Here is a 10,849-nt window from a genome sequence, read left to right as displayed (position 1 = left end):
TTGCACAGGTATTTTAAGGGAGGTAGCGTTGAGTGTATGACAGGCCCTAGAGAAAGCTCTGAGGCTTTGAAACAAGCTCGTAATGGTGGCTCATCAACATAAACAGCTCCATTCCAGCAAGGAAACCCAGACTGGGTGTGGAGTTGGTTCTCCCTTACTGTTGATGGAATTGTTGCCTGTGGATTATTGAAGGTGATTTATTCCTGTGCAGCTCAGCCCTTGGTAACACATTTTGTTGCTATTTCCCTGGTTCTTGGGGCAGTTTTCCTGCTTTTTTGGGGCGGGTAGATGCTGAATTTTGACTGCCGGTGGAGTGAGATTGCCTGGGGGGAACAGTGGGGTCTGTCGAGTCTGGTTTCCGAGCTGTGCGGGAGCGCAGGGCGGCTCTGCCCGCGGCCGCACCCTCTCTGCGCTGCTTTAGAGTCATTTCCACCTTACCTGCGACAAAAAGGGGGGAGAATCAAAGGAGAGAATAAAATATTGCTCTTTGGATCCATTTTGTAAATAGGGTTAAAGTCTGGGCACTTAATGTAGACCCCATAAAAACGCGTTCATTATCTCCTGTTTTCCAGTATCGAGCCTTAAAACTGTACGAGTCTAGTGCGGAAACATTCGCTTGGTGGACAGACGTGTTTTCTAGAAAGTGTTATATTCTTTTCCCTCAGTGAAGCCCCGGGCGGGCTGGTGTCCCGCGGGGCTGGTGTCCCGTGTGGTGCCGCGGGCAGCGCCGCCATCCCAGCTGGCGCCACAAGATGGCGGCCGGGCCGGCCCGCCCCGCCGCCCTGCGCTTCCCGGCCTGCCCCGCGCCGCCGCGCGAAATGGCCGCCATGCGGGACTACAACTCCCAGCATGCCGCGCGGCGCAGGGCCGCCTGCGGGCCGAGACGGCGGCGGGACTACAACTCCCGGCATGCCGCGCGGCGCCTCCCCGCCAAGTGCTGTGGCCGGGCGCGCCGCCGCCGCTTCCGGGGAGAGGGGGGGCGGTGTCTATGAGGTCACGCAGGTAGCGGAAGTGACTTCATGTCCGGCGGGCTGCGGCGCTGGGAGGGGAGTGGGGCGCGGAGCGGAGCTGGGAGCGAGCGGCCGAGCAGGCGGAGCAACGCGGAGCAGCGCGGAGCCGGCACCCGCGGCCCTTCACTCTGCGCGCAGGTGAGCTGAGGTGAGGCGGCGGGGTGGGGGCGGACGCGCAGCCCCAGGCCGGCGCTCCCGCCGCGGGGGGAGCAGGAGGAGCCGCCCCCTCCCCTGAGGCGGCGCCGGGCGGTTCCCCCCGCGGGGAGCGGGGCCTGCGCGGCGGGGCCGCCCGTGGCGCCGGCGTTATTGTCTGGGGCTCCATCCGGGTCCTGGCGCTGCGGGGGGGGGGGCGGCGCGGGGGCTGCCGGGACGGACCCGCCGCGGGGGCGGCTCTTGTGGGCGAACAAAGCGGCGGGGGCGGCGGGATCGCTCCGCCCGGGCCCCGCTGCAGCCAGGTGGCCCCACCGGCGACTGCTGCTCCCCGCGTGTGGTCGGCGGTTCGATCCCCCGGCGCTGCTCCCCACACCGCACTCTTTTTTTTTTTTTTTTTTTTTTTTTTTGAAGCTTTGCTGGCACGCTGCTAAATGAAGTAAACTCCAGTGCTACGCTTTGAAATGTTCCTGTCAGCATTGGCGCCCTGAATTTGATTAAAAAATCTATTTATTATACGGAGCGTAATCAGTTTACTTGATAGCCACCACTTGCTAATCTAATTAGATAAGAAACTGCCGGTGCTCCTGAGTAATCACTAATTAATAATCAAGTAACGCTGCCTGCCACAGGAGTTCGAAGCTCTCCTTGCTGCATTCAAACAGCTTTACTTAAACTTCAGCTGCTCCTAAAATCCCACCGTGCTGCTTTTGGTTGCTTAAAGCAAATATCTGAATTTATTTTTCCTGTATTTCTGTTTTAGCGAGGGTGAGGACCTGGGTTTTGCTACACGGAATTAGGCCCCTTGACCTTATCTTTCGGGAGATAAGTAGGAGCGGGTGGATAATCTTCTTTTGGGACTGAGGTTTAAATGCAAAATCTTCAATCCCAAAGCTTTGAATTTTGATGATGGTTGGTCTAGGGCTCTTTGTTGCAGCAAAATGTGGAGAAGTGGGTAAATTAATGGACTTTAATGATGTTTCGGAGTAGTGAGCTCCACGCTTCATATAGAAAATGCTGAGTTAACTGAAACTCCTGTTTCAGAATTTTTAATTACTGACTTAATTCCTAAAAGAAAAATCATGTTTTTTAACATCTTTCCCTATGTATTTACACTGTTCTTCCTGCATTACTTATCCTGTTCTTACTGCATCACCCCCCTCCAAAATCCTGAAACAATCTGGGACTGGATCACTGGTGGAATTCTCTCTATTTTCCTTAGCGCTACTAGTGTTATATTTCCTGTTCTCCTCTAAGGAGCTTTGAGATCCTTTGCTTTCCACCTACTCCCAGATGGCAAGTGGATTATTTTTATTCGCGTTGGTAGTGTCTCCTGTCGCCTGTGCCTTGTTTTTCCGCAGCAGCCGCCTCAGCTGGTGACTTTTTGCAGGACCGAAGCGATGTTTGGCTCTTCTCAGAATCCCTTATGACTGAAAAGCCTGGCTCTAATACCGGCGAAACGAGATTAATCTCGTCCTCGCAAATGAGCACAGAAAGCCAACCGGTTTGTGTCTCAAAACGGTGAAACGTAAAGTGCCCCGTGCAGTAGGTTTTATAACAAGTTGCAGAAAATCAAATTACAAGTGAGGAAGGGACTGGCCTGGGGTTTCCTGGCTGTGCAGGAGAAGTTTTTAGTTGATGTGTTTTCCTGTGGGAAAATGTGAGCAGACTTAGCGCTTCATCAGATAAACTCCAGATGCTCAGGTTGAGCCTCGGATCTTTCTTGAACATGATTATCCGTGTCGTCCTTGGGCAGGGATGGAAAAAGTTGTTTCAGCCCAAACGTGAAACCCGGAGCTTCTCTTCCTGAAGCAAATAACTTGTGTCCTACAACACGATTCCACAAATTAGCCATTTAGACAAACAGATTGGGAGGTTTAGTTCTTATTTTTCCCTTTATGGACTTGTCTGGATGCAGTTTTCTTCAAACAGAAGTTGCCTGGAATTTGACCTGAGTACCTGGTGCTGAGTTATTCACCTCTGTCAGTTCGTTGGTGCAAAAAGCCCAGTGGAATATTAATATCAAGATTTACTCCACAAAAAGGGGTGAAAACACCTTTGTTTGTTTTTAAAATAAGCCTTTTTAGACTCTGAGGTCTCTTATTTCTTTTAGTCTCTCCTGTTTCTTAGCTCGCAAACAGCTGAAGTTGCTGAAAGCGATTTCGAGCCTGAATCGGGGTGTTAAATGCCACGTCTTTTCCTGTTGTGTGTTAAGTGCTGCCAGTAATCCTTTGTAGGTTTGTTTTGAAAGCACATCAGAAAGAACCTGTTTTCTCCTACTAGAATATCCGGGTCTGGCTCTCGTTATTTGTATTTCCTAGGGAGCTAAAGTGGCTTCCGTGCTTGGGTTCGCCTTCGATTTAAAAACCTTGAATAGCACAGACCAGGCAAGTTACTTTTTCTTCGTGCTTTTCTTAATTGATCGTTTGGATGTGATGAGCCCTTGACCTGGTATTAGCAAGAATAACTTTTGAACCAAAACTTGTATTAATTCCATAAGTAACAGGAATGTGATAAGCCCTTGTACTCTAATAACAACGGGGGCTGGATTTTGATACCCTCTTCTCCAAATAAGTAGTTTTTTGATGACAAGGAGCCAAAATGTTGATTTGAGAATGAAATAAAAATATGCAGCTGCATTGTTTCATTGCAAGTTTCTAGCACTAGAAAAACATTCAAGTTTATTTGTTTCAACCTCTTTGCCTCACATGCTTTATATATGATATTAAAAAAAAAGCAACACTGCCAGTATTAGTACTTAAAAATACTCGGCTTTTCCAGTGATGATGTTTGTGCTCAAGCACAGTATAGGACAAACAGCAGCGTTGTCTCATTTACTTCACAGCACAGGTAAGATTTTCAGTTAGCCCCTGAGCTTGGGGCTCTGAACTCAGGGTTCTGGCTTCACACCGGCTGAGGGAAAAGCTGCGATGCTGTTCTTATGGCAAAGACTCAGCCTAAATGTAGGTTTTTGAGTGGAACAGAATGCGATCCCAGCTGTACCCACGTTCCTGGAGCTCAGGACGGGTGCGATGTTGGATATGGGATGCGCAGTAACGCGTTCCAGTCGTGACTCAGCCCATGTTCGTCAGTGGTTCTGCTGTTGTCTTTACCTTCTCAATCAGTGGCTGTTGCTAATGAGGTGGCTGTGAGGGCTGCGGTGCCAGCTCGGAATCGCTGCGTAAGGGCTTCTGGTGAGGTTTCCCAGCGTGGAAGTTGGTTCATATAATCACAAAGAACATTGCAGAGCTGTATTTGGGTAGGATAAAAGTCACACCAAAGTTTCTCCTACGAGTGTCCTTGGAAGTTCCCCCCAAGTGTCACCCACCTCCTGAAACAGCACAGACACAGGGGAGTTGGTTGAAACTCGGCTGGGAGCTTTAAAAGTGTTTTGGAAAACAAATTTTCATTTTGCTTCTCGAACGTTACCTTAAATATTTTTCCACCTGGCAAGTACAAATTCATTCTGGTTTTTTGTTAGTTTGTGGTTTTGTTTGGTTTTTTCCTGTCACTTTCCATTGGTCTGGTACTCGGCATTCGTTGAGGTTTAATTTGGGAAATGAATTTGTCGCTCGAATCAGCGCACAATGGAAGCGGCGTTTGATGTTCTTGTTGCGATCAGCAAAGCTCTGCTCCAGTCACTTTGAGCCTTCCTGGAGCCTTTAGGCGCAGCCTTCCCTTGGGCCGGGCTTATGCCAAAGCAGGGTGATCAGCAAACCTGCACAGCTTTAATGACTGCATTTTTTAATTGCAGACTTCAAATCAAAGGCGCAACCATGAAAGACCCGAGTCGCAGCAACACTAGCCCGAGCATCATCAGCGAAGACGTGATCATCAACGGTCACTCTCACGAAGACGACAATCCGTTTGCGGAGTACATGTGGATGGAAAATGAAGAGGAATTTAACCGGCAGGCAAGCGATTTCCCTCCATAAATACCTCGGGATGTGCTTTACCATTTTCTAGCTGAAGGGAGAGGTGCTGCGGCTTAGCAACTGGGTATCATACTGGGAATCCTTTACAGACAGGGTTTATAGATAGGTTTGCTAGAATAATGGTCCACAAACACCCATTTTTGTAACCTTGCTAGAAAATATGGGATGTGTGGCCTGTTCTAACGCATCCCTTAATTCCCTGCTTGTGTGAGAGGAAGGAAAAGCCATAATTGACAGACTTTATGTGGCACTTTGGAAGGGACAGGCCTTGCTGGGCTACGAGTTTGACACGTGCAGATGTGCCAGTTCTGAGCTGCACACGTCCCTGTGTGTACCTGTCCCCTCAGCGTCGCTCGACAGAGCTGTTGGGTGACAATCCTGTTTGTTGCCTAATCCTTCGGAGTCTCACAGCTGGCCTGGGTTGGGAGCCGTAACTTCGTCTTCCACGTTGCGTCTGGCCCCAGTTTTCTCTCCCGTGGAGGCTGGAACAGCCCTTACCCACTGCCTCTTTCTTAATCAAAACTTGGTCTTTGTGCTCAAGTAGCTGCTTTCTCAGTGTGGCTGCGCTGCCCTGAGCTGGAACAGGCTGTGGCTGCTGCTCGTTCTGTGTGCTGCCAGCAGGGCGCAAAGCTCCTCCGAAATTCAGGTTGCTCAGGAAATCTGAGCTCTCATTTACATGCGCCAGGATGGTCTCAGTGTCCTTTCCTGTTCGGTGGGTTTTTTACCCCCGGGGCCTGTGCTGTGGTTAGCGGCTGGGATGTGTCATTCTTGGGGAAGGAGCTGAGGGTTGTGCTGTGAATAAACTGTTCTTCAGGTCTGGGCTGTTTTTGGAGCAGAGGGAAGGTGGGAGCGTGGGGGGAGAACGGTCGTGTTCAGGCAGGTGACCACCACACGGCAGCCTGCACGAGTTAAACTCGGGCTGGAAAACCGGCAGTACTAACGTCAAGACGTTTGGGAATCAAATGTTATTTTGTACGTGCGGAGCTGCTGTTGGAGGCACCTGGAGGTGCACACAACCACGTACCAAAATGCCGGGAGCGGGGCAAGCCCTGCTGCGGTACAAGCTGGTGGCTGCGTGCCCGCGGCTCTGTGGGACGGGCCGGCACTCCTGGCAGGGACTGGCCTGGCCACTGTCCTTGCTGGAGCATTTTACTGGGGAAATCACCAAGTGGGTGTTTGTGCAGGGTTTGGATGGTCTGGGCGGTGGATCCCAGCCTGTGGTGATGAGTCCCTGTTCCCAAAGCCATGCGTCCTGAGCACCAAGTGAGCTGGTAGGCCCCAGGACCTGGATTTTACAGGAATCCTGTGCTCTGGGGTTAACTTGTTTTGATTTGGTATTTGTGGTGTGGAACTGAATTTCCACTTCAGGACCAAATTGATTTCAGAGCGAAGGATACATAGGAAAACTTGTTTGAGCTTCCATTCGGTGGACTTTTAAATCTGTCCCGAATCCTTTTTCCGCTCCCTCGTGTCTGACAAGTCATTCACACCAGCTTCGATTTCCTCGCTCTCCGCTCTTCAGCGCTGTGATGCAGTACGTGGAAAATCCTCCAGAGCTTGTTTACCCAACAACCGAGCAAAACTTACCTTTCAGCTTTGCAATGCCTGTCAGTTCTGCATCGCTCTATTTGTCCTGCTTACATTACGGCAGGTCCAAATCCTTAACGACAGCTGAGATCACATGGAGCTCCTCAGAATGGTGCTGGTGAGCACAGGGACGCTCCTTGTTCCAGGTGACGGGCACAGGTTGTTTTTCCCAAGAACCTTGCAGGACGTTTTTCCCGGGGAGTGTTCCTGCCCGCGGGTGTTGTCTCCACTTCCCTTCCTCATACTTGCAGTGAGCTCAGTCCAGACTGGTTGGTACAACTGAGATTTTCCCTTGGAACCAAGATTTTCCTCCTCGAGCTCCTGGGTGGTTCTCCTGCCATTCCCTTCTAAGCGCAGCCCAAATTCCTGGGCCAAGGCACTTCTCTACCTTAATAAATCCAAAAGCTGCTTGCTTGTTCTCCTGCAAGTCCTGTTGCGTAGTGAGAAAGAAGGTCAGCCAGGTTTGAAAACACAAATTTGGAAGGAAGACACAAGCTCTTGTTAAGTTTTTTGATGAAGTTTGTTGATCTCGTTGTGTAGATCGAAGAGGAGTTGTGGGAAGAAGAGTTTATCGAGCGCTGTTTCCAGGAGATGCTGGAAGAAGAGGAGGAGCACGAATGGTTTATTCCAGCCCGTGATCTCCCACAAACGATGGATCAAATCCAGGACCAGTTCAATGACCTTGTTATCAGTGACAGCTCATCACTGGAGGATCTGGTGGTAAATTCAGTTTCTCATCCTTTTTCTAAAACTTGACATGTCTCTTTGTCCGAGGCTGATTTTCTGTTGTTGATAAAATCACACGTGGGCTGAGACTCAAACCGCGCCTGGCGCTGGTGGAGGGGAAATGTGGGACGGTTGGGTCAGGGATGTTTCCTTGAGCGATGTCACCTATTCCGTGGTTTTCTTCAGAACCACATGGTGCCTTTCTTAGCCCGTGGCATAAATCCAAGAGGTTTTGGGTATGCATAGCGTGTTACGAAACAACGGCAGCGAGTGGAGCGCGCTGACCCTGTGAAGTGACAGGACCACAGAAGTTTAGTTCGGCACCTGTCAACACTTCAGTGTTGGGTGGGTGCGAGCTGTCTCCTCAGGTCTGCTTTGCATCCTGTGAACTGCGGCAGATCTCTTCCTAGAAATCCTAAGGGGAAAGCGGCTAAACTGTGATTATTCCCCTCTTCCGTGCTGTATAACACTTAATCCAGAGCTTAACTAAAAGGAAGGGGCAGTTAGTGAGTGTTTTCTCTAACAAAACACGAAGTTACTGATACGTAGTGCAAAACCCACACTGTCGCATCGCACGGCTGCTGTGAAATTTAGACGCAAACCCCTACTTTTCTGAACTTATACAGCTACCGGCAGTGGTTTTAGGCTAAATTAAGAACACGAAAACCTGATCCTGCATTACTTGGCGATAAAGAGCTTGTTTTGGAGGTGCTGGCTGCCCACCTGTCGCTGCAGGACACGGTGGAGCAGTTTGTGAAGTGGGAGAACAGTGTAGTCCTGGCATAGAAATTCAAAAAATCAGTGCTCATATACGTGAAATTGCAAGGAGTGGCCTCAGTTCCTGGAACAAGTCTCCTCTTGCTTAAATAAGCAAGAGCTGAAAACCTCATGGCACGTTTTGACAGCTCAGCTCCAGAAACGGCTCTTTCAGCACGAGGCGAAGTTGCTGTGTTTGAGGCGTGCCTGTGGGTTTCTTGTTTCGCATTCCGCGAGCCCTTATCTGACTGAAACGTCCAGGAAAAACGGATAATTCAGGTACTAGCACAGAGGAGTGGGCTTTCCTAGTGCTTAGGGAGACCTTTGGGACATGCAAAACCCCTGTTGTGTACCGGACTGTTACTCTAATCTGTTCCACCTCGAATTGTATTCAGCTGGAAAACGAACCATGGCAAAAACGATTCATCTGGCCTTCTGTTTTTCCCTCCCTCAGGTCAAGAGTAATCTGAATCCAAACGCAAAGGAGTTTGTTCCTGGGGTGAAGTACTTAAATATTTGAGTAGACTGGGCCCTCTCTTGGTGGATGTAGCACAATTTCCACACTGTGAAGCCAGTATTAGAAGATTTAATTGTAAAAGCTCTCTCTTCTTGTCACTGTGTTACACTTATGCATTGCCAAAGTTTTGTTAGTCTTGCATGCTCAATAAAAGTGCTGAGACTGTTATTAAGTAAAAACCTGTCAAAAGTGTAATGGATCCATCCTTGGGCCTGGCTCTGCGGAGGCGGCAGTGAGGTAAGAAGCACCAGTCAAGTTGAGACTAAAGTACCACGTTCATCAAACCTTCTGCAGACTCTGTCTTTTCAAATAGGATTTGCTGAGGATGGTCTGTTTTTACCTAACGATGTGTTAACTGGTGCTAGTTTGCACCCTGATAATGCCTTAACTTAAAAATGAAAGCGAGGATATCTGATTGTTATGCAAATTAGCTAACTTTCCTTTGAAATATTGTTACTAATGTTAATTTTTCCCCTTAAAAAACTTCCGTGCTCCTTTGAAGCAGCACAAGCTTTAACAGCGATTTTACAGACCTGTGCAGAGTCGTAGATCTCAGCTACTGAACTAACAGCCGAGCGACGGGAGGAAGGAATCCCCGTCCTTTGCCGTGCGGTATCATGTTGGAAACGCTTCACTTCCCGATGACGTTAAAGGAGATGTGAGTTTCATCACACTTTCTTCCAAGAACCCGGTTCCGTACATAGCACTGCCTGCGGAACTTTTAGCGTACAACTTTATTAGAGCTGGATTTAACCAAGAAAACCCTAGCATTAGTGATTTGAGTGGTGCTTTTCCCTTGCTTTGTTCAATCATCACTACACAATAGTCTACAGCACGACGACTTTTTTGTTGTTTTTTTTTTCCTTTTAATAAAGCTAGAACAGTTTTGGCTTCTTAAACTTCATATTCGGGTAGGTTAAGCTGCCATACGTGTTCAGTGTGAATAGTGTTTAAGTTGAAAATATTGTAAAAAAATTATATTTTTTCAAAAATATTTAAAAAAATAAAATAATAGTAGAACCGATGCGGTGCCGTCTCGTGAATGCGCGTCTCGCGTGGCGATCTGGTGGGCACGGTGCCCGTCGGGCTGTTTGTCACCCTCACCCCGGATGCTCCGCTGAGCTTGGGCTCGGCTCTTTTCTCTTTTCCTCTCGCTTGGTGCGTTGGTTTGTGCATATTTAATCCCGGGTTGGCTCGGTGGCGCTGGTTCTCAGCAAACGACGCTATATGGAGCGGTGGCTTCGTAACTTTGTCAGGCCCCGCCATTAATCTTGGTTTTGTTGTTTGTAAGCTCTGGGTGAAGCAGATGGGAGCGCTTCAGAAGTGACGCAGTGCTGCAGAACAGGAAGAGCGAGACGAGGCCTTGGCGCGGGTGTTGTGACCACGTTGGGCTCGCTCCGGGTGGAAGAACCCTCGAGGGATTAAGTTGGACCAACTCGTTTTACTGCTGCTCTGCAAAATGCTAATTGCAATCATCTTGGGTTCCTTCCTGAGCGCCACCTTTCCCTTTTCTAACCTGAGATCCGGCCATCCTGGGGTTTCCACTGGCTCGAAAATAGTTTAGACTGGAGCACCTGGAGACTGAGGTTTGGGAAATAACTTACTGTTGTGCCCCAGCTTATTTTTAGCTGGGGTTGGGGCTCCACCAGACGGCCCCAGCACAGCTGCAGCCAGGGTGATGAACCCCAGGCCTTTGGCCACCAAACGCTGGGGCTGGGATCCAGCTGCTTGTGACGCGACCTGGCCATGGGTGGGGGTCTCAGCTTTTGGGTTTTTTTCCCTGCTGTATCCCTGCACAACATGGGGGTTTATTGATGGTGTGAACTTCCTGTGGTGTCTGTGGGGAAAGGGCTGGAGCACAAGTGTGATGGGAGCGGCTGAGGGACTTGGGGGTTCAGCTGGAGAACAGGAGCTGAGGGGAGACCTTCTGATCTCTGAACTGCCTGAAAGGAGCTTGGAGCCAGGGGGGTCGGGCTCTGCTCCCCAGGAACAAGCGCCAGGAGCAGAGGAAACGGCCTCAAGTTGCACCAGGGGAGGTTGAGGTTGGATGTGGGGAACAATTTCTTCCCCAAAGGGCTGTGGGGCATTGGAACAGGCTGCCCAGGGCAGTGCTGGAGTCACCATCCCTGGAGGGCTGGACAGACGGACATGAGGTTCTCAGGACATTG

At 49.7% G+C, this 10,849-nt stretch overlaps 1 protein-coding gene across 2 annotated transcripts; it reads left to right on the top strand.

Moving 5' to 3' along the window:
- Nucleotides 1-1,018: 1,018 nt before the first annotated feature.
- Nucleotides 1,019-9,705, top strand: PAIP2 (poly(A) binding protein interacting protein 2). 2 transcript variants are annotated; one of them, XM_065849287.2, is made up of 4 exons: nucleotides 1,019-1,148; nucleotides 4,915-5,074; nucleotides 7,223-7,402; nucleotides 8,619-9,705. In XM_065849287.2, the coding sequence occupies exons 2-4, from the start codon at nucleotides 4,937-4,939 to the stop codon at nucleotides 8,682-8,684; spliced, it is 384 nt and encodes a 127-aa protein (XP_065705359.1). In that variant the 5' UTR covers nucleotides 1,019-1,148; nucleotides 4,915-4,936; the 3' UTR covers nucleotides 8,685-9,705. The 2 variants fall into 2 exon arrangements, with proteins under 2 accessions (XP_065705359.1, XP_065705360.1); XM_065849288.2 differs by having other exon boundaries at nucleotides 1,030-1,158.
- The last annotated feature ends 1,144 nt before the right edge of the window (nucleotides 9,706-10,849 follow it).

Source organism: Patagioenas fasciata, chromosome 14 (genome assembly GCF_037038585.1).
Source record: "Patagioenas fasciata isolate bPatFas1 chromosome 14, bPatFas1.hap1, whole genome shotgun sequence".
Taxonomy (NCBI): domain Eukaryota; kingdom Metazoa; phylum Chordata; class Aves; order Columbiformes; family Columbidae; genus Patagioenas; species Patagioenas fasciata.
This window is presented reverse-complemented; position numbering and strand designations above follow the sequence as displayed.

Coding starts and splice junctions, on each gene's coding strand:
- PAIP2 (XM_065849287.2), top strand. CDS start 4,937: ATGAAAGACCCGAGTCGCAGCAACACTAGCCCGAGCATCATCAGCGAA. Junction 5,075..7,222: donor AAGAGGAATTTAACCGGCAG/GCAAGCGATTTC, acceptor CTCGTTGTGTAG/ATCGAAGAGGAGTTGTGGGA. Junction 7,403..8,618: donor CATCACTGGAGGATCTGGTG/GTAAATTCAGTT, acceptor TCCCTCCCTCAG/GTCAAGAGTAATCTGAATCC.